The sequence below is a fragment of the Ambystoma mexicanum genome, chromosome 1p (genome assembly GCF_040938575.1).
Source record: "Ambystoma mexicanum isolate Mex_15411 chromosome 1p, UKY_AmexF1_1, whole genome shotgun sequence".
NCBI lineage: Eukaryota > Metazoa > Chordata > Amphibia > Caudata > Ambystomatidae > Ambystoma > Ambystoma mexicanum.
Window position 1 is genome coordinate 373,228,332 of NC_090921.1, and position 27,608 is coordinate 373,255,939.

Here is a 27,608-nt window from a genome sequence, read left to right on the forward strand (position 1 = left end):
TGGCTGACCACCCAAAATAGTGGACAATACTGGTGCCGCACCTGCAGGGGCCAGAGTGCATTGCTCCCCTGTGTTTCCCATGCCCCTACAAGACCTTGATACCCCCGGAGCAGCGTCGGCCCTGGGCCCCAGGTGGTCTGCCTGGGTGAAGCACCTAGGCATGTTTTTATAAGCCATAGGTGAAGATAATGATGAGACATAAAAGTCAGTCATGCTTTATTCAGCCGGCCCTGCAGTCTGCAACATTTTAGAGTCACTATGACCTACTGATGAGACATTTGGTACAGCCAACACTGCGCTGCGAGAATACTTTGCACCTATGACAAACCTTGACTGTGAGAGGTCATTGATGATGAACACTCTGCAGGAGGGCAAGTCCCTCGACACATACCATTGCAGACTGCAGCGGATGTCGACGTGTGCATGGCCGGATGTGGAACAGGAAATGCGCCAGCAACTGTGATCAATGGTTGCTCGTCAGTCAAGCTCAGGCAACAAATCATGTGGGAACCAGGTATAACGTTGGTTCTGTAAGGAAGACATGGTATCAACAGTAAGACAGACACAAGAGACCACAGTTCAAGGGTGTTTATTGAACTTCAACAAGGGTATCAAACGCCTATCTAAACCTAAATCTACAGATGGGAGCAAGCTACGACCATTAAATAATAATAACGCAGTCCTAGTGGTGTCTTGTCAAAACAAAAGGGCCTATGTTAATGTTAAAGGTATTTGTACCCGCACCGTCATCAACAGAATTGGTCCCCAGGCGCTCAGGCGGATCTCCAAACGAGAAGGCGGGGTGGGATAGTGAGGATAAGAGGGAGTAGGATAGTGAGGGATGTGGTGTCCTGTTGGTAGCATCAGTTTGGTATACACCGCGCGCTGAGCTTTGGTGCGAGTATCGGATCAATGTCAGTCCTTGTGTGCGGCTTATGTGTTGTTCGTTTGTTGTTGTGGTGTGGTGAAGAGCGTGTGGCTTGCTGTGCGAGAGGTGGTTGTGTGCATTTTTGTGTGAGTTAAGTATGTAGTAATTTGAGCTTTTTTGGTCAGTGGGTTGTATGTCTTGCAGGTAACCTTTGCAGTATGGCTAAATGCCTAGATTGGAGAATCCTGTATGGTGTGGAGGGGGCCAGGTCTCACAGTTCACCACATTTCGACCATACAATTGACAGAGATGTAGGCCACACCCAGATTTGAGTGTCCTGCACAGTGGGAGGGGGGCCTAGGGTTGACAATATACTGCGTTCCATCATACGACAGACCAAGACGGAAGCTATACCTAGATTTGAGAGTTATGCAAAGTGTGATGGAAGCCCAGGCCCCACACCACACTGCGTTTCACCATACAACAGACAAAGGTGGAGGCTACACCTAGACTCAAGAGACCGGCAGGGTGGGTCGGATGCAGGCTAACCCTAACTAAATATGGCCCTTGCTAACATTCACAATTCTGTCTGGATGCGACGCAGGCTAATGTTCACAATTCTAACTAAATGTGGCCCTTACTAACATTCACAATTCTGCCTGGATGCAACACAGGCTAATGCCTATACTAAAACACCTATTGCCAATACTTACCTCTAAATACAAACAGCATGGGGGATAATGTTACAAAAAGAAAGAAGTGTTCAAAATGATATGTCAGGATATTCATGCCATTGGCCTCCCTTCCCCATGTTTTTAGCAATGGACAAGGCGTTTCACTCGAGCATAGCACACTCTCTGGCTTCTTTAGTACGAGGATTCAGTTCATTTATAATATCGGGGCCTTCTGTATGTAAGTATCTTTACTCCTCAAGGACTCTTCATTCAGAGGGCCTGATGCAACTAAAACGAAAACAATAAGTTATTTTCCTCTTTGGATTTCGACAAGTATTCACTTATGGTGATTCACTATTTACCCGGATCCCCCTCAGTCAGGCTCAGATCTCTTTAGTACAATGTTTGCAGGATATTCTTTCGAGTGACTGAAGGTTCACCCCGGAGCCCCTTAGCCGGGCTCAGATCCCCTTTTAAACATAATTAGTCTCCCTCGGCTGGGCTAGGACCAGTTTCAATCAAGTATCTAAGAATTTCGAATGGGCACAGGGTTTAGCTTGACCCGTTGCAGGACCACTTCGATTTTAAAATTCCTTCTCTTTACATTTGTCCCCTTTGGGTTTGGATACCTGTAAGTTAAGAATTGGTGCAGTCACACTGTGTGAGACCACACAACACTTATTTGCTTGGTACTAGGTACCTTTTGGTATAGGTCTGGACTACACAAGTTGGTAGTGTGACTGAGCAGCAAGGTTTATCTCAAGAGGGATAAATGTGAGCTGTAGAGCTGTAGCAATGAAATTCGTCAATACAGTAACACTTGCACTCAAGGTTTCAGTTATAAATAATTAGTTATTTAACATCACGTTTTAAATAAGCATTCTTTAAAAAGGCAATCTGTCTAACAATGTAAATATACTTTAAAATATACAAAAATACTTTTCAGAATCAGAACAAGTTAGTGGATAATCTTTGGATATGCTTCTTACACAATTCCCACACCTTGAGGTGACTTCAATCACAAGGACAGCAATGGCATTTATATATCACAATAGTTACTTTCCAGATTCCGAGGTTGCAGAAAGGAAAAATTTAAGGAAGGAAAAAGGTTAAACAGGTTCTCATTATATGTGAGGACAAGCCTTTCCCAGCAATAACAGTCTAAATCAAGTTACCACCTATGAGCGACAAACAATATCAAAGTCAATAGGCTAGAAGAGTCTGCAGGGAGCCAGGACAGCCAAAGTCAATTTGAACCGGTCTATAGGGCTGAGGCACTTCTTAGATAAAAGTCTTGCACAAAGTTACATAGTTTGTAGAAAAATCACTTGTAGGGTCACAAAGCCTGTGAAAGGAGAGTTGGAATCAACCCTAAAAGGTAAGCTAATGCAATTCCGAACTGAGAAGAGCACAGCTACAAAGATAATGAGGTAAGTACCCTAAGCCTAAACAGTATCTGTGGTTTGAAGAAGAGTGGGCCAGCTGGATTCTTTCCTGTTACAGCGGTGCAGACCCTGTGTTCCTGAGCCTCAGTCGTGGAGACAAGAGGGAGGACATCTGGAGGGCTCCTGCGGCGGTAGTTTGGTGGCTGTCGGCAGCTACAGGCTCTTTTTGGTTCAGCGGCACTTTCATGTTTCCAGCGCTTAGTAAACAGCACTGTTGCGTATCTTGGATACTGGTTGGGATTCCGTCACTCCTTGGGTCCTACACTCTGGTGAGGGGACTCGAGCTCTGGTCGTCCTACTTTTGGAGGGTCCTTAGGAGACTCCTGGAGCTTCTGGCTGGATTTCAGACGTTGCACTCGACTATGAATTTCTCGACCCCTAGCACTCGGTTCTTGCAGCAGCAAAGAAGTACAGCCAATCAGGGAGGATGGTCCAGTGGAGTTTGTCTCGGGGTTAGTTGGTCCCACTAACCCAAGGGAAGAAGTCGTCCCTTCCGGAGCTTCTCTGTCGAATTGAAAAAAAATGTTTCAGCACAGCAGCAGGGTTTCACCGGGCAATTCAAAGGTCCAGGAGGATGCAGCAAGCTTCGTTCATGGTTTCTTTGTCAGGTATTTATCCCAGTGGTCGACTTTGCCTCTAGTCCCAAAACTCTTTGCTTTTAAGCAGGTTTCTCCCATTCATTGACAGCATAGGCTGTCGATCACACAGCAGGGTGGCTGTCCTAAAAGGACAAGCAGACAGCCAATCTGGACTGGTTGCATTCAGACGTTCCTAGAGACAAAGGACAGGGGAGTTTCGGGAACCTCCCTCACATCCTGCCTTTCCAGACACACTGGAGCCAGAGGCGGGCTTCAGGGCTGAAGCCTGCCAAAGGCAAAATTAACAAAGGGCTCAAACCTGGCTCAACGCACAGAGCAAACCCCAAGAAATACCTCACAAACAGAAAATGGCAAAAAAAGAATACCAGGGACATTTTGATGAAATGGTCACCCATGGGCGCTATACTGCACCTGAGGATTCAGCCTGTGGTAGAAAAGCACAATGGTAGGAAAATTAAACCACTGCCACCAGGCATTTAAAGTAGTGAGGGTAACATAAAAAAATGTTACGTGAGAATGTAGGATAAGGGGCTGCTAGGTAACCCCTGAGCACTCCACATAAAATGGGGTGCTGGTCCTACAAAGAGAAAAGGTAAGTAAAGTCAATTTCACTTTACTATTCTTGGGAACTGTAGTTCTCACAAGAGAAGGTGTTTAAACCTTATTAGAAATCTAAAGGATTTCTCTGCGACACTGCACTGAAGGTGCTGTGTGTCACCATACAAAAAGTAGATGCCTATGGAGTTTGTCAGACTCCAAAAACAGATCAGATCAAAACACATGAGAGAGCGAGAAAAAGGTCTCACTCACTCCAGGGTTAAAATTAAAAAGTCCTAAAGGCCAGCAAAAGAGCTGCGGGTCCTAAGGTTGAAGGGAATTAGCACAGAAATGAGAATTCTCCCTAACAATACCTAACAGAGACTTTCGAATGAGCACGTATTTACAGTAGCTATCTTCGCTTCAAAGTGCAGTCCCTCATTTAGTGCATTATGTTTGCATCATTTGCCACATACGCTTCATGCACTGCCCTCTTCAAATTCTTTCATCCAATGTTGCCGCCTTGCAACCTTGGGTTCCAGACAGCCGGGTTGGTATCAGTCTCCCCAACTCACTGGCTGCACTGCCTTTGCTGGCGTTTCTTTGTTGTAGGAGCCAAGGACAGTACCACAGCGGCAAACGCTTCTCCCCGCCATCTCTATCGACGAGGGAGAGCCCTGGGTACCTCCGACACACAATGCAGGAGTCTTCAGCTTGGATTCCAGGTCTTACGTTTTCTGTTCTCAAAGGATCATAAAAGTTAGTCTTTCGGTGAAAAGGTCAAGGGCCCTTCCTTTGTATTCCTTTTTGGTCTTGTGTCGTTCGCCTTGTATTAAACTGCCATCTTGGAACTGCTGCTTCCTCGTGTGCTTTGCCTCGCTCGGCGTGCTCTCTTGCTCCACCTTTTTATCTGTGTGGGGAAGTGTGATGGAAGTCAGGTGTATTTAATGATCAGTAATTGCCTGACACCTGCTTGACCATCATGTTGGGACATGTCAGGTATACAGCTCGGTTGTTAGTCCATTTTCCCTCACTGTGAGTTGTCTGTGAGAAAGTGTTCATGCCGTAAAAAGGGGCAGTGGGGGGTGGAATCCCCAAGTATCCTACCTGGTAGGATGGGGTAAAGATGTCATAGGGAAGGCGATACCGCATCTCACCGGCTGATGTCCCACTTCCACTCCCCGAGACCCCCCATCCAGGTGATCCTCCTGCACAGGGCAGCCCCCAGGAACTGGATTCAAAAGCGATGGCTGTGTCCTGGCCACCTGGTTGACAGATGCCCGGGGACTAGTGGGTGAGACACCTTCAGGTTTCTCACAGTTCGCATCCTTGAACTTGGGCGTTCCCACGAACTGGCGGATGTGAGAGCAGAGAAGATGTTTACCGCTATGAAATCCGTGAAGCTGGAAGAAGCCTGTGCCACAGGCAGACAATTTTGCAGGATGGACAAGCGTCCAACATGGGCATAAAGGATCTACGCAGTGCGGAAATAACACTGTACCCCAAATGCGGCTATGACCTACCTCACTCTGCTGACTGCCCGGTGAAGAGCCACACCTGCGGGAGATGTGGCGTGGCGAACCATTTTGCAAGAGTCTACCGCACCAACACCAACAACGCATGTGCGAGGACCGGTAGGATCGAAACAATATTCTCAAAGGCAGACGCGGAAGGTGGCGATAGCAGACCAGGAGCTCCCGACTGAAGAACAATCGATCGAAGAAGAAACAGATGAGGAAGATATAATATGGCTTGTCAGTGATGAGAGCCTCAGGACGACAACCAAAATGTACAATCAACATATGCGGCTCCCAAATCCCGGCACTAGTTGACATCGGTGCATGAGTCAGTGTCATGGCAGACCATCATTACCGCAGTAATGAGGATCTAGACTTTTGGGGCAGACGTGCTGCTCGAGGGCGTCTTCATCACACCAGGACATGACTATCAAGGCAAGATTCTTCGTGACCAAAGTGAGTAAAGTCACACTTCTTGGGTGCGCTGCGGCAGAGGCGCTGCGCATCGTGAACTTTTCCTTTCAGGTCTATTGTGCAAGACATCCACTCCTATTGTCCAGATATGCGGGTGTATTCCCGGGCACAGGGAGATTAACGGGTGACCCAGTTCACCTACACATTGGTCTGACAGTGCAGCCTCTTGCATTAAAACATAGGCGGGTACCTTTTCACCTTCGAGCAATGGCGAGAAGGAGCTGAATGACCTGGTCAAAATGAACATTATTGAGGAGGTTGAGGGACCGACCCCATGGGTCTCCCCCATTGGCATTGCTAGCAAAACGAAGCAACCAGAATCCATCCACAACTGTCTGGATATGCACCTCTCCAACAGAGCCATAAAGAGGGAGAGACACATTACCCCAACGCTTGATTACATCCTAGCAGCCCTGCAAGACGCCAAATTCTTTTCCAAGCTTGCCCCGAGGTTGGGTTATCAGCAGTTGGTGTTGGACACAGCCTCCCGCTACGTCATCACGTTCACCACTCGCAAAGGACTGTACAGATATAAGCACCTCCATTTTGGCATATCTTCGGCAGCTGAGATATTTCAGAACACAATCCGTGGTGCTTCGGCAGGTCTAAAGGGGGCAATTAATATAAGTCATGGTGTTCTCCAGCTCAGAGCAAGAACATTTGGAGAGACTTGGGAAGGTGCTAGGTTGAATCCAACAGTTAGGACTTACATTGCACAGGGACAAATGCACATTTTAGCAGCAGAAAATTGAGTTCTTTGGATTTGTGTTTCAAGCAGACAGCACTTCGCCATACCCGGAAAAGGTTAAAGACATCCAAACAGCAGGACCAACCTCAAATGCATCTGAGGTATGCATTTTCCTGGGTATGGTTACCTACTGCGGGTGGTTCATACGCAATTTGGGCCCCCCTTTCAGAACCTCTTCGCAATCTTACAAAGAAAGAAGGTAGCTATAATGCCTTTGAAGAAATAAAGAATGCGCTCACAGAAGAGAATACTATGGCGTTCTTTGACCCTAACAGGAAGGCAGAGATAATTGTGGATGCTAGCCCATTTGGTCTGGGAGCAGTGTTGACACAGCCGGTTGAAATTGGGGAAGCCCGCCCAGTTGCTTTCACAAGCAGAGCCTTCTCGAGTACAGAGCAGCGGTACTCGCAGATCGAGCGGGAGGTATTGACTGTGCGGTTGAGATGCAGGCATTTCCATCTCTACGTTTATGGAAAATCAGTAATGGTGGTCACAAGCCTCTCATCCCGATCAAACCCTCGGCGATAATCGAAAGGTGGCTGCTCACCCTGCACAGGTTTGACCTTGATCTGGTCTACGATCCAGGGAGTGCCAATGCGGCGGATTACTTGTCCTGACAACTCGGAGGAGCAAGAATACAGGTGCAGGTCAGCGCAGCACGTGAAGTGGAAGAGTATTAAACATGTTGTCAGCGGCAGCTGGAATAGGTCAAAATGACCGTATCAAAATTACCAACCCCACCAAAAGACCTAAAACGCATACCACAAAAAGTTTGAACTACCAAAAGTTTGAACTTTTTATGGTATTGTATTTTTTTGGTGGTGGTCGGTGAAAAAAAAAAAACATAAAGGCTGCGGGGTGTCCCCTGCAACACCCCGCTTACTATACTGTAAAGTATGGTGAGTGGGGATTGCGGGGGACAACCCTGCAGCTTACCCGACCAAAAAAACAAAAAATAAAAACAGGGGCTGCAGGGTTGTCCCCCGCAACACCCCGCTTACTAAACTATACAGTATAGTGAGCGGGGGGTACAGGGGACACCCCCGCAGCTCACCTGGTCAAAAGTTTTTTTTTTTAAACATTAAATAAAAAGGACCCTGCAGCGCCGGTTCCTGATCACAGAAGTGAAAGGGAACTGGCGCTGCAGGGGCACAGCACGTTGGATGGAAAGGTAAGTACGGGGTGGGGGTGTGTTGGGGATGTGGGTGGGGGTGTGTGTTTGGAGTTGTTTTAAAATGGATGTCCGCATGAGAAATGTACGATCATTTTTGTATTGCATACATTTCCCATGCAGATATTTCCGTCGCGGGATAAGGACCCGCAGAAGAAAAAAAAAAATTACACAGATTTGCGGCAGCTACCCCCATATCCATGACTGTAGAGGAGATTCAAGAAGCATCAACAAATGACAAATGCCTCTGACTGCTGCAATCAGCTGGGACAAGCAGGGGGTGGAACCAAGTCTGTGACAAATTACACAGGCGCACACACCACACAAAGAGGGTCCTAGAGCAGATGTGGTGTGTGCAGTCCGAACTGACATTTGACAGCGGACTGGTCCTGAGAGGATCGAGACTGGTCCTTCCCTCCAGCCTGATACCACTTGCACTGGAATGGTCCCACCACGGACATCAAGAAGTGGCCAAAACCAAGGCTTGACTCAGGAAAAAGGTCTGGTTCCCAGGCCTTGAAGACAAAGTGGAGGAATTCATACGTGACTGCGTGTGGTGTCGGGGAGCCCTACCTCACCAGAGAGAAACATGCATAGAGTCCATGGACCGAAGCAACATCCCCTGGGGCACAGTGCACATGGACTTTGGATCTACCTGCAGGGAAACACATTTCCTAGTACTAGTGGACCAATGGTCAAGATACCCCGAGGTAGAATGTGTGGACTCCACCTCGCTTGAGGATGTGGTACCTGAAGATATCCACCATCCACGGACCTCCTGATGAGATCTGCACTGATAAAGGTCCACCGTTCCAGAGCAAGGGGTTGTCCGAATACCTCCGTGGGTTAGGAGTAGATCATCGGAAAATAACGCTGGTATGGTCCAGAGCGCATGGGGAAGCAGAGAGAATGATGAGGACGCTCAATAAACTATTTTGCATTGCGCATGGTCAAGGGGAGAGTTAGCAATGAGCCTTATATCAGTTTTTGTCAGAATATCGCACTACCCTCCACTGTTTGATTGGGGTACCACCAGAGTAGGCCCTCTTCGAGTGATACCTGAGGGGACTGCTACCTGATCATTGAAATCGCATTTCCAGAGTAAAGATGGATCTGGCCCGTGAGCCGAACCCGTTGGAAGTGTTAAACACAAAAGGGACCATGGTCACCGCGACGGTAGGACCACAGTAACAAGAAATGCCAGTTTCTTCAGGAGGGAGGGGAGATCAACAGGCGTAAGGAGGTCAAGCTCTCCCGATGCTGCCTCACCACAGGGGCCAGGACTCGAAGATGAGGATTGCGATACCAAGGAGGCTGTGCCCAGAGATGACGAGAATGGTCCGGTGGATCAAGGCGGTGGCATTCCTCTGGACGAAAAAGAGGTGGATAGTGGAAGACGCTACCCTGCAAGAGATTGCTGCAAGCCACCAGAATACCTCAAGGACTTTATGGTAGATACCTTTTGATAAGAACGCTAGGATTATCTGACACAGTTGTTTATGCTGACAGAAATTGTTGTGTTTGTTGTATGTTCCACCTGTTGTGACCCTGTGTGAAATCACTGTTGTCATTTGTTTATAAAAAAGGAGGAGTGTAGTGTCACAGGGCGAAGGAAATAAAAGGAGGTTCCCCGTGCTGCACAGTCAGCCAGCACAGGGACCTTGTTAGAATGCAGATCTGTCTCCGTGTCTTATTCAAAACGGTGTGGAGGTCTCAATCAGGACTTGTTGCTTCCCCCACTAGACAGGGGTCATATTTTGAGCCAGTGGAAGAGACTCCCAAATTCGCCAGGTAAGTCACATCAAAATCAAATTATTTGCCCAGGATCACACACTTGGTTAAGTGGTGAAAACTGGATCTGGACAAAGTCTGCGATTTGACAAGATGTATTCCCAGCTTTAGTTGATAGGAGTATTTGGTTTGAGCTCCAAGTGCTTCAAAAGACGTTGAAAAGTTTACACATTGCATAAGTAATTAACGGGACAGTATATACATTGTTATAGAAATAGGGCGAGCAAAAAGCATATGTTTATAGATTTACTTACCCGATTCTGAAAGGAAAATTACGATAGCAGCCATGAGAACCGAAACAAAGCTCGTTTGGTTTTAAAACTGTATTGATGGTGAAAAGAAATTAAACACAATGTGAAGTAATCTGGTCAAGTCATTACTTCGTACAGCATACAGCCTCATCGTCCTCTCCCATTCATTTACCTACCATTGAATTATAACCTTTTAGAGGACAGTAGACCCAATGGAAGTGAGGTGCCTAGGACATCAACCAGTAACTGCTCTTTTTGTTATTCCATGCTGATGCAGAGGAAACCTCGAGAGAGGCATTTGGCATGTTCTTGCTTGTTAAACTATATTAGACAAAAAACGTGCAAACTCCGTGACAGGAACGCTGATCCATAGATGATCGAGAGGCACTAACGGGCTGGGTGTGACCGTGGCTATCTCGAATGATGTTTTTATGTAGACGTATATAAATAGCCGTTTCAATATGGCGTTCCAGTGCCAGGCAGACCTGTTTAGGACTCTATTTCCCATCATCCTTTGCTACCGCTATCATCCAAATCCTAAGAAAACAGGAAGCGAAGCTGCCGTGGCCTGGCTGTCGGCTTAGAGGGAGGGAGCGAGCAAGATGGAGACATCTACAGGTACAGTGCCATCGTGATGGCAAAGAGGGGGGGTTAGTGTTAGGTCCATAAAGCCACATAGTGTGGGTGCCTCACGCAGAGACTAAAGGGGGCTGCCGGATATGGTGGCGTTGAAGGGAGCTGAAGAGGTTTGAGGAAAAGGCCGTAAGCAGTGGGAGGCTTGCTGTGCTGAGGGCGTGAAGTCGTAAAATGTTCCCGGATTTTTTTTGTTGTGGGTTGAAGGTTTTGAGGCTTGATTTTATAGGATATGTGCTTACGGCTTAGCTTGAGTCTTCCCTTTTGTTGTTGTTTTTGGAAGCCACATGTTCTGTCGTAAGGCTAACGGGCACGTTGACGTGGGGAGAAGGTGTCGCCAAAGGAGAGACTTGTTAATAAAAAAGAGGGGTTATAACTTAAGCTCCCTACAAAACGTCCGCCCAGCAGAGCAACTCGTAAACCGTGTCGTTAAGTGCATTGTGGGCGTGGTCTTAATACGTAACTTGGGCGGTATGACCGTGTAACTAAGGGAGTATCCAGTTGGTTTATACTTCCCGACAGTGATGGAAATGTGGGAAATGTACTTTGGGCACCCATCTCGGGTTTGCCCGTGGGAGAGCCTAGCACTGTGAGCACAGTAGTAGCTTAGTAATAAAATCACATTTACCTGGATGATGGCCTGCAAGAACTTCATCTCGTCAACCTTTGTGACCAAGGTTGTCATATTGGGCTGTTTTCGCGCACAATTTCACAAATTGGTGTGAACATTTAAAACATGGATCTACTTTTAAGAGTTACGAATGAGTTTATAATATGGTGTATACTTTGAAGAGTGCACACGCGTACTTATTATGCCCCTCTGCGAAGATTTATTCTATTACTGCGTATGAATCGATTGCCGTTATTGTCAATATTGGGGCCTCCACTGAACATTCCCCAGTCTGAACAGTGTTGTAGAATTTGTGAATTGAATACGACACTAGAGTCGGCAAGGCATAGTCTAACGGAATGTACTATATTACGAGATGGTTACATAACCAGGTCTATGAATTAGGTACGATTTAGAGCTCTACATGTTGGCAAATATGCATGAATATTGACAGTTCAGCTCTTCACCTTACGCTATACTGAAATACCTGAAAAATCATGAGGCACAAATTACTGATTGAAGTGCACAAGAAAGAAACTTATGGTCTTCATTATCTTTTTATTTAAATTATCTTTGCTTCTTAATGTTATGTCTTGGTAAGATTTAATTGCTATTTTGCATTGTAAAATGTAATGAAATGTATTTTATGTTCATTTCTCATATGTGTAAAGTTTATAATAAAACACATCAAACAAATTAAAATCCATTTGCCCTGCTATAGAGCTGGACATTTCGGGAGTGTTCGGGTTGCTGATTTTTGGGCTAGTTTAAATGGCAAGTGTTTGGATAATGAAATTAATGTTCATATATATCTGAAGAGATGGAGTGCAATACAAAGCATTGTCACTGTAGCACCAGTTAATTTTAAAACGCTCACCCACCCAGTACAGATGGATACTATAAATGCTACACTGCCTTTATCTAGGCGCACCAGCAGTTTCAGCTAAGGAAACGACAAAGAATCCAAAACCCTGCAGCCCGCCTGCTCAATAACCTACCTCCCAGAGAACAGATCAGCCCTACACTAAAAGTCCTCAATTGGCTCCCTATTGTTTGACGTGTTATGTGCATCACCCACCGGGGCCATCCACAACACCAGTCTGGAATTCCTTCAAAACAAAATAACTCGCTACCGCCCCTCTAGGACTCTTAAGATCTTGCAGAGTATCTCTTAGTGGTTCCACATTACAGCTCCTCCAGAAGGGGTGGATCCTCCTTTCTCTGTCCACGAGCCGATCGTCTGGAACTCTGCCAACAATGCGAATGTGTAGGGGTAATCGCCTGGCATTCAGAAAGGCCCTCAAAACCTGGCTTTTCCCACCCTCCTCTTGAAACCTCCCCCCCCCCCCTCGAAATTCTAGATAGGTGCACAGAAATGCTGACCCAAACACAACACTCCATCCACCATTACCCCACGGATTTCTGCAGCGCTCGCACTGGCACACCGTAACAAACTATCACCCCCCCATATCCTCCCTCCCTCCGTGCCCATCTCCCACTGCACAGACTTTAGTTCCAAGGAGACGAATAGCGAGACCTGCCAATCGCATTGGACCAAGAAAAAAAAGAACACTGCAGTAGAACGCCATCGAAGCACCCAGTACGTATACCCTACACTACGTCTGTGGACACAGGCCAGGCCTCCCATCCATGCACCCTAGAATGCAGCTAGGTGTATGTCATTCTGGTCTAGCAGCACCCAGCTGTCCGCACTGAAACCCCTGACTTAACTCAACGGCTCTGTCATAAGTATACAGCAATAACCAAGAAAAAACATTAGGTTCAGCTGGGGACACGTCGATAATAGCACTCTATCCTAAACCACCCATGCACCTGACCTCCGAGCTGCTTACTGGAGCCTAGCCAGCTTGCCCAAGTCCTAACCTGGCAAAAATTCACACAAGCATCTTTTAACTTAAACTCTTAGAACCTTCTACACATGGACTGCGTTCACTGAGGGTGTTCCAACCACAAAGCACATTGAAGTCATACAAATGGGGAATGGGTGCTATATTTCATTTGAACATTTATATGGTGCACAAACCCCAGAGGTATCTAGGCGCTTAATCTTACGAAATTGGTTGCAGGCATGATTTTCAGCTTAATCATTGATATGTTACAAGGCAGGGTACAGTGCAAACATGAGTTAACATCTTGTCTTGCATTCATCATACAGTATAAAGTGTCAGACATAATCGTACATTGACGGTTTTGCACTATATACACCTTTTACATAAATTGCACAGATAATCAAATCATTGTTTCTAGTCTAACGGGCATCTTGTTTGAACAACAGAGTTTTAAGGCTTTTGCGCGAAGACTATAAGGATGTGTCTATATAAATAAGTGTCAAAGGTCAATTTCTTTCAGGATGTGAAATAAAGCTACAGTTATATTCTTATAGCTTAACATGTTTAAGGATTAACATGTTTTCAGGTTTCTGCATGTGTATTTTGAAAGCTCACTCTATAAGACAGAATAATTGTTACAAATATGTAAAGTTTGGTATGAAAGCCCACAAGTAAAGCCATGAATTTGTGTGATCATTGCTTAGTGCTTTAAAACCCCTGCTTCACTGTTTAGCGAAAGAGTGTGATCCTGGGGAATTAATTTATTCTCACTATGATTTAACCACACAGTTTGGAGTCCCTTAATAAGTGATTCAATTCACACTATATGAAAAAAGATAACCTAACAATGCGTCGGGTGTAATTATTTTAGGGACAATGGCCCCCAACGCTGTCACCAGAAATTGCATTGTTGTATTCGCCTTACCCGGGGTGAACTGGCCTATAGGGAACGCTGGAGATTTCCTGTTCACCCTCGGCATCCTTGGCCTCTTTTGTGTGGTAGCCTATTTTTTCCCCTACTTTTTCTCATAGGAAAAGGTTTGTTTGCTGAAAATGTGTACTATGGGGCAACTTTTGAAAATTACGTCAAAAGCCTCTTTTGGTTCCCATTCCACCCGTGGGCCCTACCTTAGTCCTCTGTCACTTGATTTGACAGGCAGATGTATAATCTCACAAGAGATTCATGTATAGAGGGAGCGGACGGCAGTACTCCATTTATTTCCACCAATGCTGCCAATCACTGAAGTTGTTTAGAGCGGAGTCCCAACTATTTTATATGCCTTGTTATGATATATCATGGAATCTGGTGCAGCATGCCTTCTATTATTTTCAGTTTCTATGAGCTTCAGGGATTGCAAGAAGTAGGGTATGGGACTAAATTAGTAGTGGACGAGCAGGGAAAATTTGCTTTGATTTGACGTTCGCAGGTCTGAAATGATAGGGCTCTCTGTAGGGTGTACGTTTAAGTTATTTTGTGAGCTGTCAGTAGCAGTGGAGTTACACTAGCACTGCTTGAGGAGTTACATTGTTGTATCTGTGGTGGGTTAGTGTGACGTTTAGGGATATTTAGTGTACCTTCTGGTCAGTGCTCCAGATAAGATTTTGAAGTGTATTTTTACTCCGTTTTTTAAAATTGGGAGTAAAAGGATTTGTGTTACTGTGTAAACAAACCAACTATAGGGAATCACAAAGACATCACACTATAGGGAGTCGCAAAGATGCCACAAAGACACAGGAAATCGGTTCATGTCAATTGCAGTTGCATCTCTATTCATTGCCTTGCATTTGCCTGGCAAAACGTCACTAATTACTATGCAAGCAAGCAAATCTGCATTCTTGTAGCATAAATGCACTACCCCCAGGCCTTCCGGCTTCTCCCAGTTTCAGCTCTCAGACCAGCTGGGCTTAATCCTACTGCATCTCTAGCATTAGCAAATGGCAAAACCCAAATATAGCATTTCTGTCCCCACACTGCTCTTTCACTAATGAGACAACCCCCTTTCTTCTAGCTGTTTCCAAATGCTAATCTCAACACACTCCCACCCATCAGTCCTCACTCATCCAAGAGACTCACCTCTGATCTCTAATGGCGATCTCCTTCACCGCCTTCCATCAGAGAGAGGGGGTGAGACTGATCAGAAAATAGTTATACATTGTGGTGACGCAAATGGCAGTCTGTTCATTTCTATGGCTACGGCTACGTATTACATACAATCATACAATTTTAGCCAGTTTAGCATATTGCAACAATTTGACATGACATTCTACATTCTCAGAACAGGACATTGTATCGTGTAAGAACCCTCGAGACATGAAGTCGGTCTATTTGCAAACCCTAAACATTCGTTCTCCGCAGTCAGCGAAGCACATATTCTCTGTGCAGTCAGGCAGCCAAGGCCATCTATCTGTGCCAAGATTGTCTGTCTGCCAAAGACTCAAGAATGTTTAGCTGAACCTTTCTCATTTTGCGAAAACAATCCCTGCTCCGCACATGTCTGAAGCCATCAGAAATGGACAAAGACAGAACAGATTCTTCTTTCCCTAGCGCTTAGAAGCACACAAGCTATATTGCTATAAAATGACAAATGTACAAATCAAACGCATGAATCATATGGCTGTCAGCAAATATGGAACCATGATGGCTTAGCATAGACCATAGTGCTCACATGGCCTATTCTAGATGGAGGCAAAATGTCTGCATGTACAAATTCAATGGCTTATTCTCATGATAACCATCATAGACAAAATTCGGTTTTCACATTACCTGTTAGATATTTTTATTATTTTTTTTGCACCAAGTTATTCACGCACATTGAAAGGTACATTTTTACCTCTTCAGACCAGACAGTAATAGTAGAGTTTGTTTGTGTGGCACTACCTGTACTACTGGTTTAAATGTATCCATTGAGCCATATGGGTGAAAGAAAGTAATAGAAACCACAAGGAGCACCCGCGATCACGTGAATCCTACAAGCCAACGGACGGCCTCCTCACTTGACTTTGGCAAAGAGGGCTCAGGTCCAAAAAGAAAAGCAAACCAAAAACCCGCGGGGATAGAAAGAGAAGAAAGAAACACAAGCCCAGTTCTACAAGGTTTATTTAAAACGTTAAGAAATGACATGAACCTCAACTCAAATGAAGAGACGAGCGTGAGGTCACCCCCACAATCGTCAAACACCACACCTCGTCATCATTTGCTCCCATAAAAGAACTGCTAGCATGGTTGCCCAAAGCGCCGAAGTCCTCGATTGAAAAAAATAGCAATCAACACCAGTGAGTCTACTAAACAAAAACGATCCAATTTTCAATTTCAGCAGCTTCACAACACACGACGACTCGAGATCGCTCTGAGATTACAATGATGTCCTGGAACACAAGAGGATTCAACCACCTTACAAGACCAGGTGAAGTCCACCTTGCGGAATACGACATAACGCTACAAGAAACCTGGCTCCTTGACAAACCAGCAATCAATGGCTTTTCTGTCATGGTTGCGCCTGCCGGAAAGGGTCGTCTGGGACGTCCATCCGCCGCTCTTTTGGTAGCAGTCCGAAATGGAGTTGGTCTTACAATCAAGAAACGACTGGCTGCTACCCAAAACCACCTAGCAGTGCTTGTTGAATGGGCTCCCTCTTCTGAAGCAAAGACCGAAAAACACAAACCGAAATAAAAAACAAAAGGAGACCCAATGGCTGGCCATAATCACTACGTACTGGAACCCGCAGTCTATCACGGATGAGAAATTTCTTAATATCATCGAAACAGAGATCGATGGAATTCTAGCAGCCCAAGAAGAGGCGCAAATTATAATAAGTGGCGCCCCAAATGCGATGTGCCCAAAAAAGGGACGCAAAACTATCCGCCTGAGAGAAAAAATCAAGGCCGAGGGCAGAAATGGCAGACACTCATGAATACCAGAAACCTTCATAACATCGAGGAGGCCCTCCTCCCAGCTAACCTTATCCCGTCCTGGGAAAGAGGCGCGCAAAAGGGGACTATAGACTACATCTTTACATCAGAGGGCATGTTAACCCAGATGGCTTCATTTGAAATATTGCGGACCGCTGCTAGTGACCATAACATCCTGAAGTCAGCTGGCCGTCGGAGCATAGCACAAGAGTATTCCTGTCTGAAGCCCCGGAACCTACAGCTCAAGGAAACCGACTCAGACTTACGAGGGAAAGGATCAGAGAACTGACGAGAAACTACGAAAGGCAACAGTACAGAGAATCTGGGCCTTTAAATCATTTAGCAGACTTACCAACCTCTGCTAATTCCATACTACTCAAATACACAAAAAGAAAAGCAGGGTTTTCAGCCAACCCGTTGCACGAGTACAACTTAGAGCTAGTACTCAAAAGGCGAGAACTCCAGAAATTGAAGAGACAAGCGACAACCCATTTCTCCTCTATTTTCAAACCCCCCCGAGGCGAATGCTCTCAATACAGTCCCGCTATTGGATCATACTGTTTGGGAGGACTTCTCCGACATTGAAGACATCATGTCAGCTATAAAAAGGCTAAAATCATCAAGAGCTCCGGGACCCGACGGAATTACCAACATCGACTTGAAAAACCACCCGTCAGAATGGGCCTCCTTCTTAAGAACTGTACCCTGTCCAGATCAATTCCAGCCTCTTGGTCCACCTCAGTTGTCGCCCCCATATACAAGAAAGGAGACGGGTCGGCTCCTGTAAACTACCGCCCGATTGCTTTGCTAGACACCATCGGTAAGATCTATGGCTCGTTTCTACAAAGGAGCTTCCAAACTTGGGCTAAATCGGCTGAATGTAATGACCCTTTCCAAGCGGGCTTCATGAAAAACTGCGGAACTCAAGTTAACATTCTGATCCTCAGCATTTTGAAGAGCAAACTCTGGGAAGGTCTTCTTAGCCTTCATAGATCTTACCCAGGCTTTCGACCAAGTCGACAGAGATGCTATGGTCCGAATTGCCCGACATCACTACTGGAACCCATCAAAGCTCTTCACACAGAAACCTCCATGAGAGTTAAACTGAACCACAAAGGCTTACTCTCTGAAATTATACCAACATTCTGAGGGGTCAAGCAGGGATGCCCCCCGGCCCCGGCCTTGTTCATCTCTTTTCTGGGGGACTACAAAGAAAGTGCAAACCGAAAAAAAAATCTTTCCCACCAAAAATCGGCCAAACACCATTAGCTCGACTTCTTTACGCTGATGACATTATCTTCCTTGACCAGACAGAAATAGGTCTCCAAAGACCACTAGATAATCTGGCCTCCTATATATCTGCAAATAATCTGGAGATTAACAAGGAAAAGACGAAAATCATGATAATGGAAAAACCACCTGGGAAGAAGTGAAAAAAAAAAAAAAAAAAAATCGAGTTAGCCTATCGAAAAAGCAGCCTTGGAGGTCATCAAAAACTTTAAATACCAAATACCTCGGTGTGATGATTGATAGCTCCAAATCAGAAGTCGCAATGCAGAAACACCTGTGGGGAAAAAACACGAAAGTTACTACACAGGCGCGGATCATCGACAGGAAGTACGGGTGGTTTTCTCTGTTACCGTTCCTGAAATTCTACAAAGGAAAGGTGGTCCCCTGCCTGGTCTATGGAGGTGAAGCCCTGCCCATTCTTCCAACGGCAATATGGGGAAAATTGGAGGGTTACTTCGGGCGGAGGGTCCTCCAATTTCCGAACTCGACACCGATCGCAGGCATCAGACGAGAACTAGGCCTCCGATCCCTGAAAGCAGCTAAAGAGGCTGGAGAAATGTCACTCTTCATGAAAATACTTATGCCTGAATCGCCCCAGCTTTCCAACCTGATAAATACAGAAATGAACGACGACACCTGCAAGATGCTGACCACATGGGCATCCAAACAAAACTACCCTAAATATCGTCGCCTGCACAGAAGAGACACTAATCGGTAATCCAACCAAAGTAAAAAAGAAAATGGACCAGGAAGACTGGATTGAAACCCAAACAACTGCGGAAAAAAAAACTTCTAAAACACCTGTCCTCTCAACCAAAAAAATTGGATGCCACGCCCGAAATAATCAAAAGATTTCCGGACAGAGCTCTACGTTCAACCCTCCTCAGGGCTAGGCTGAACTTACTGCCAACCAACGAAGTCCGGGCCATAAGGTGCCTTTCTGCCACAAACCATTGTCGTCTGTGCAAAATTCAATCTGAAAAGGAGCCAGTGAAACATCTCCTCTTAAACTGCCCAATGACCATCAAATGGAGAAGAGCTTTTCTCGGCCCTCTACTGGAACCTTTCCCTCAGTATGACGAAGAAGTGTGGTGGTCCCGCTTAATGAGTGGGTCAAGGACTTCGTGGTCCATAGCCATGGCAAAAATACTAAAAGCCGCCCTGGACGAATGCGCAAAAAAGGAGACGGAACTCCTAACGGCAAACTCGACCGCCTAAAGTAATGATGGCGAAATGTTCTGAAACTAAAAACACAGAATTGAAGAGAAATAAAATGAACTAAACTGCTTTTTAAAATCATAAAATTGATAAAAGCAAAAAAAAAAAAAAAAGAGAGAGGACATGCTCCGATGTCCATTTGCTATTTTTGTATGGGAGTAGATTACTACCTATTTTTTTTTTGTTTATTTTGGGGAGTAAAAGTGGTGATACATCCTTTATCTCTAGGGCTGCTTTTATCAGCCCATTGCTGCGCAGCTGAAAATACATAGGACAAACATTTTTATTGCGCTTTACGGGGTCGCCGCATTTAATTGTGGTGACAATGTGCAGGAAAGAAATTGCCATTTTTGTTTATTTTAAATTCACAGTAATCACATAGAAACCCTTCTGGTGGTGTACTTTTATGTTTTAACCTATGTTTTGGTTAAGGTGTTGCGTGTCAAGATATGTTGTCGGTTAGGGTGGGGTGTAGAATCATATTGACATGGATATTTCTACCATGTATTTCTGATATTTTATTTATAGTGTGTCCATACACAATTTCAAAGCGCGACGCGGCAGGGGAGTGGAACAAAGGGGGAGACAAGAAAACTATCTTACTATGCCCAGCGACTTGGAGATCACGCAAGTGCAGGGGAGAGGAAGGGGTTGGGGAGGGGAGGAGCAGCAAGTGCAGGACATTGTTTCTAACCATCAAGAAACAAGAAGCACGGCCAACAGGTGGCAGTGCAAGGTTAAATAAGTGTCAAATGTGATTGCATGGGAATTGGGGCATTCAAAGTGCACTTTAGGCAGCACACAGAGAAAGATGGCGCTTTCCTTCCTCCCGTGCCTCTCACCCAACTCCCTCCTGCAGCTAGAGTACCACTAGTCTCTCTCCCTCCCCATTTCTACAACTAATATATATCTACCCAGCCCTCTAGATAAGCTGCGTATGCTTCCTTTTTACGCATGCATTTATTGCCAATACGAATTATTTCATTTCATCCTGTGTACGCTTTATTTATTCATTAAATAAACATATTTTCCACCACTAGATGGCAATGCATACTTGCCAAAATTATGTGATCAAAAAGCTGTAGGATTCTTGTAGTTTCAAAAATAGTAAGTAGCTTAATAAGATCATAGGAAATGACATCACATAACCTCTACCATGATGCCATCACAAGAACTAACACCACGTGACATATCGTCCAGAACAGATTACAGTAAATGACTTGTCTGGCATGGTCTATCCTAGATCCTCTGAGCATCATAAAATAAGCAATAAGATTACTGAAATGAGCAGTGACAGCATGTGAATTCTTTAATTAGAGGAGTGTAAATGTTTCACACAATTATACAGAGGTGTCTGAGCCTAGCGAGGGAGCCAAATCAAGGAAAGGGTTGTTTGGGGGTCGGGGAAGGAAGGCCATGTTGATCCCCCCCCCCCCAACATTTTTAAAATAATGGGTTAAAAATGTGCATTATAGAGCACACGTTCTGAAAAACAGAGCCACACAGTTTGCTGCATGTGGTCACCAAGAGTGCACAGGAGCAATTTCATGATGCTTTTCCCACAATATATTTCTGCTCTTACATGTCCATTCTGACTGGACCACTATATGCCGCTATACCCAAGTAGGAAGGGTTGTCATGTTGGTTTTGCATGTGACAATGCTGTAATAAAATTAGAAAACATTCCCAGACCGGCTGCACCTATGTAGGTCAGTCTAGCCATGTGCGGGTGACCTCTGAGAACTGTGCCCAGTTCTTACTATACTAACAACATTTTAATCAAAAAACCAGTAACGATTATATTTTTTCATTAACTTTCCATTATTGAGCAGCAGTTTATGCCCTATCAAAGGTTTCTGCCCTGTGTAAGGGATAATGTGTTGGGCAAATGATCTGTACGTTATATACAACAATAAGATGCATTCTTTGTCAAAAGGTGCTTATCCAGTCCTGTTTTTGTCTTTGTATTCTGGGATTTGTAGTTCTGCTTTTCTCATTATAAAACTCAGATTAAAAGTCCCAGAATGCAAAGAAAAATCAGAACTGGATAAACAACCATAGACTGGAATGGCTCATATTTGTAACTATGCTCCAACTTAGTACGACCTTTAAAACTATTTCAGGCAATATCAAATTGTCCAATGTCCCGTGTAAAATGATAATTAATTCATAGCTTTTATGCTACTATTGTGTTGCATTGTGGTACTTATTGTACAACATGTTTAATCGGAACAGGTATGCACAATGACCTGCCAGGGTTTACAGAAAGTGGTTTTAGAGCTGTTTCTATAGATTACTAATGTCCAATGTGTGAATGAAGTAGTGATCTAAGGTGAAATAAGTGGGCAGTGGCTGCTTATCTGTATTTCTAGCTTGGGTGAGCTTTACAATTCTGATATTGCGCAGATTACTTTGCATGTCAAATTTGAAATACATTCTGCAATTCAGAGTTAACACCAAATTACCTACTTGGCATCCCAATCAGAAGAGTTATAGCGCAAAGAACAAACTGCCAGGGAAGGTTCCGTTTTTTTGCTACACTCGGACTCAATCTTTGAAATCATGTACAGTTACTGCCACAAGCAATGATTACAATTTCCCAGACTATCCTGCAAAATAATGCAAGCAGGGAAGCACTAGCCCTCTGAAGTAACATAAAAAGTAAGTTACTCTGAGTTTCACTCCAAAATTATCTGACTAACTTTGCAGATAAATCACAGAGAAATGGCACAATAAACAAGCTTTTGACACTGCTCTGAGTCAGCAGACAGGAATAACATTTGTAACGCGTGGAGAGAAGGTTTCAGGCAGGTAGATTAGGCCGCCCACCACCCCCTGTAAAAAACAGTGATTATGATTGCAGCTCAGCTGTCTGTCTTGGTCCCAGGCCAACAAATAGCCAGGCCTGGTCCGAGCCCCATAAATATGCTGCTGAGCCTGACCGTCTCTATAAAAAGCAGTAGGATCTGTGGCTGAAATCTGTAGGTGGAAGGACTGCTTAAAAAGCAGTAGCCTACCGCCTAAATCGGTAGGGTTGGCAAGTATGGCACTGTAGTGTTTCTTTGGTCATCAGCAGCATAGCAAGCGTGGAAAAGGGCGATTTAAAAAAAAAAAAAAAAATATATATATATATATATATATATATATATATATATATATATATATATATATATATATATTTTTTTTTTTAAATAAGACGTGATTGAAGGAGCGAGTGGAACCATTTATACAGTGCACAGTATAGTGTAAATTGTCCCCTTGATCTTTAGAAGCATCTAATGGCACTTTCCTTCAGGCTCTGCGTCAATTGCTTTCAATGCAGCAAAGTATATTTTATAAAAAATATAGTTTAATTGGCTTGAAGCATCTAAACTATGCTACATGTGAACCAGTAACCTGTATTGGCTATGTCCACTGTCGGAGACCTGTCCAAAGTGCCTAGATGCGATTCAGTTGACTGCTGGGCTATACAAGTCTTAATACTAGTGCTTGCATTCAGTGTTTTCTTTGCTCTTGTGAATATGTGTGAACCCTCCTGAGACTCACCTCTTGTGAATATGTGTGAACCCTTCTCAGACACTCACGCCATCAGAACATACATGGGATTTACCCTCCACCACGCAATCACATCCTGCACATACTAAGGGACATCGAGTGGCTGCAGATTAAACACACAGTACATGCACCTTGTGATTGCGACTGAATCCTAAAATCCCGGAATAAAATCAATGCCAGCTCTTCGACGGGGAGGGACAATTCCTGGGTAGTGTAGCATGTGACCCCCCCCCCCCTCCAGTTCTCCCCTCAGTGCTAGACAATGAGCCGACACGCGTGTGCCAATTTTGTGTAATTCCGAATGTAACAGGTGAATGTTTTGTTTGACCACTGATGTGATGCAGTAGTTCTATTGTTTGCTGACGACAAATAATTCAAGGTACCCATCGATTCTCGTTGGCTGTACCTCCCCACAACTAAATCTCACCTGCCCACGTCATTGGTTCATTCCACAGCGCCCAAGCCATGCTTCAGTTCTGATCAAGCAGCAGCAAAACTGTCCTTAAATAGATTTTGAAATAGTTGATATTTCCTAAATTTGCGGCTTGACTTGAAAATCAAACTTCGTAGATGACTTAGAATACGTTTACTATCCTTTGTTAGATGGCTACGGTTCCTCAAATGGATATTATGATTTGGTGGTAGGGTGACAACATTTTCAAGATATAAAACCCAGAGCAGGCCACCAACATAAAATTAGCACTGTAATTTGACACTGGCTGTCATGACAGAACTTTAGCAGTTGGGTGAGGAATACAACACATTCCCATGGATGTAAACTGCGCTGATTTGTAGTGACTGTAAGCATGTTAAAAACAAAGGAACATTTTGCTTTGATTGCTATAAAACCAATTCTCAAGCAGCCTCTGTGGCACAATCAGTTAATTCATGTGACAGGTGTTCGAGCTCACCATGGGACGTAAGAGACCTAGTTTAAGTTCATTTTAATGTAAAACTACGAAGCTATTCTAATGTTTATTTAATTTTGAACTGTTATGTGGACTTGTTGGTAAATGAGCATTGTGCATCGAGATGGGAAGATTTACTCTTCCAGCAGTGACAGATGGGAGGCTGCCAGTGGTCACCCCCACCAAAACCAGTATAGGGCTTTAAAACAATAATGAAAACGAACTTGTGGGGCAGATGGCCCAATTCCGGGACGTCTGGTCACCCTACTTGGGGGTGGGCACACCACAGCTGTGTATGTGTTGGATACGTTTTACTCTCTTGCAGAGGAGAACTCATTTTTACTCTCTTGAAATTGCATTTACTCTCATTTTAAAAAGCATGCGTAAAATACTCCCACCTCAAAATCTTATCTGGAGCACTGTATCTACCTATCAATGAAGTCTACAGAATTAAGACCCGAAATTTACATGTAAAACCTTACCAAAACACAATTGACGACATTGGGGGATGGGGCAGGTGAGAGATGTCCAATAAGTGGTCAGTCTGATATGGAGGGATTGGTGGCCAGAGTAAACGGGATTTGGGTCATACCTGGTGTAAGCTACAGAAAGGTCGTTTATCATGCGATTTACTCATTGCAAGTGATATCGAGAAGCCTGTCCAGAGCCTGTGTGTATTTGGGTCATGGCTTTTAGCACCGACTCCTCGGAAGCAAAGTCTGTAAGATCCTATTGTGGGTGATCGCCTGCAGACCCAATCACTGTAAGTAGCTGTTAGCTGAGACTGGAGAGATGACCCCCCCCCCCCCCCTGGATATCCTGCTGAGTGCTCCTCCACAGCAGAGGCTTGATGCCTGTTAGGATGACTACTTTGTTTGTGCTTGCCCCCAGGAATTTGTAATGCAACTGTGCCAAGCCAAAGACTGTAACGAGGGCCCCTTGTCCTTGCGGGCGGTGTTCGTGCATGTTTGCTCGGATATTTAATATGTGAAGTGACGTTCCATGACGTTGCCACAGGAAGGTGTGCATGGACAGGATACGCAGTGCTTCTGCCCTGCCTCTTGTGGCACCACATCCCTCCCCACCAATGTTAAAAGTTCAAAAGTAACTTCTCCCTATCACATAGTCTTTGGGTTTTCCTGGTGGTTTCACGTCTATTCTCACCAGGTGCCAGCTTTCACTCTGCTCCTCACTTTTTTTTGCTACGTTTTGGGCGTTGTCATCTTTTCCCATCCACTTGTGTGTAACTTCTTGGACTTGATTCACAGCCTTGTGTTTGAAGGCCACCTCCACTTTCTCTGCTCTGCTCTTGGCAAGTTCATGAGAGCGGCCTAGCACATCCTTTGCAATGGTAGGCCAAATTGCCTTTTTATTGGTCTACCTAATTTATTTGAGTAGCACCCTTAGATTAGTTGGGCACAAACTTCATCCGTTTTGTCAGCTAGGGTGCAAGTAGAGGCTTGTTGTCTGAGCCTTGCGTGAAATGCCTTGATGTTTGTGTGCCATGGTGCCCTTGGCGTAGCTGTAAACTTTAAAAATCTGCATTATTTATCAAGGGCTGTTTTCCTGGCTGCGTATGAGTCCTTAATTGGCGCCATCAGCGTAACGGTTTTGTATACTCCCAGCCAAGCGTAGAATAGCCTTGCAGATTTGTGTCATTCTCCCTCGTAGTGGCCAAGTACAGCTCCCGCCTTTTGACCCAGAGGGTCCTTTTCGGCCTACCGTTGATGGTGCCCCAATTCTGAGATTGGCACATACAACAGTCCTGGTTTTGCAGGGATAAGAGTGTTGGGCCGTCCTCGGAGTCCCCCAATCCTTCCTTCGTTGCCAATTGTTGGATCCCACCTGGATGTGATCATGCAATTACTGTAAATTAGCAGGGTTCGCCGAAGACTGGGGTCACTCCATGATCTACTGTGTATGTATGGAGAGGTCAAATATACCTTTTAGTCCATTTTGAATAGTATAATGACAAATTAAATTGCGGAAATCATTTGGTTGGGCAAGTGTTGGAGTTGGTTGACAAATTTAAGTATCTGGGATCTTTTATATATGATGGAACAAGTAGGAAACGCGCCGGACGCTGATTTAAGTTCAAGATTTTTGGCAGCAACTTCTCAGTTCATTTTGATTTTAAATTTGGAAGGTACTCCTTGCTGCCGTTGATGAAATTATTGAGACAGAAAAATGTGCCTGGGCACAGACGAGAGAAGATTGTATTCCCTGGGATAAGATGGAGGTTAAACTATGGCACAAAGTAGTGTGCCTTCCGGGCTCTGTCCGGGTGGCTGGTATTTTTAGGTCAGCTCCCAAATGAGACAGGAATTGACTGGTGAAAAATTGCACATTTTTGCCAGGATTGTCCGTCTACCAAATGCTTCCTTTCTTACACTTCTCAAGGAAATGTGGGTAAAGGGTAACTGCAGGGTTTTAGTGAAATGGGTGGAGTGGGACACACTGTTACTCTCTATTAATGGAATACTAAACCTTTGATCATTTTAATTGGTCAGTAAAAAATTAGATTTTAGCACCATACCTGAGGAAACATCCGTCAAAAGAATGTAGGTTCAAAATGTTGAGTAAAGCTAAATCTATGCCCAACTAGGGAAGTGTTAGGGAGAAGCAGTAAGGTTCCTAAAGGGTAAATGGTTATGTCGTTCTTGTGCTCTAGAGGATGAGACCTTAAAACATCTGGGTCTCATGCGCAGATTTACGCAATGTGTGGGAGAAAATCACTGAACTGTACCCTAGACTGACTGAAGAGGATCTGTGTATCAGATTCTTAAATACTAATGAGCTCTCACTGTCTAGGTCATTGGAGTTTTTGGAAGCTCTCAAAGATGGATAAAAGGGATAGAATTTTGTTGTGTGATTATGTGAAAAGGATTTTTCTATATTCCATTTTAAGGAATTTTGTATTTTTTTCCTTTAGTTTCTAAAAGATGCATAGATTGCTAATGTGATGGTTTGTCGGTGTGAAAATAATAAAAAATTAAAATTATCAACAATGCATCTGAATACATTTATTATTCAATCACATATAGATACATTTAAGAATTCCTTGAACATTACTCAGAAGATTTAATTATTCTATTTGGTATTTAGTTTTTCATTTGTTTCTTTATCTGGTTTCTTTTTCTCTTGGTCTGGATTCACATTGGTTGACGTTTAAAAAGTTTTGGAGTAGAATGCTAATTAGATATTCCTTCATCAGTGACAATATAATATGAAGAGTATACATTTTTCTTCTACGCATGCCGGTGTGAGCGCTGTACACAATTATTCAATAATCTAAACTAAAACGCATAATAATGGATATACTGGTATTGAAGGTACGAAAATAATCTGCATTCGGTCTGATAAAATGCACTGCTAAAAAGCTTACAAGTCTACTTACTCCCATAAGCGTCCATCAGAGGTGCCGCAGACCCACTACAATCACTCTGGGTTAAAGAAGGAAGAGTAATGGCAATGGATAATTATCCCTTTTTTAAATTTTAATTTTCAGTGTGGACCTAGCTTGAGAGCAGCGTAGCGCTGTACGTGGTGTGTGGTGGGTC

At 44.4% G+C, this 27,608-nt stretch overlaps 1 protein-coding gene across 1 annotated transcript in view; it reads left to right on the plus strand.

The window, feature by feature from the left end:
• Nucleotides 1–10,544: 10,544 nt before the first annotated feature.
• SUGP1 (SURP and G-patch domain containing 1) overlaps nt 10,545–27,608 on the plus strand; it is a 786,467-nt gene continuing 769,403 nt past the window's right edge. Inside the window, exon 1 of the mRNA XM_069649115.1 lies at nt 10,545–10,693. Coding sequence (XP_069505216.1) covers nt 10,678–10,693 — 16 coding nt within the window. The 5' untranslated portion in view covers nt 10,545–10,677. The remainder of the gene's footprint in view (nt 10,694–27,608) is intronic.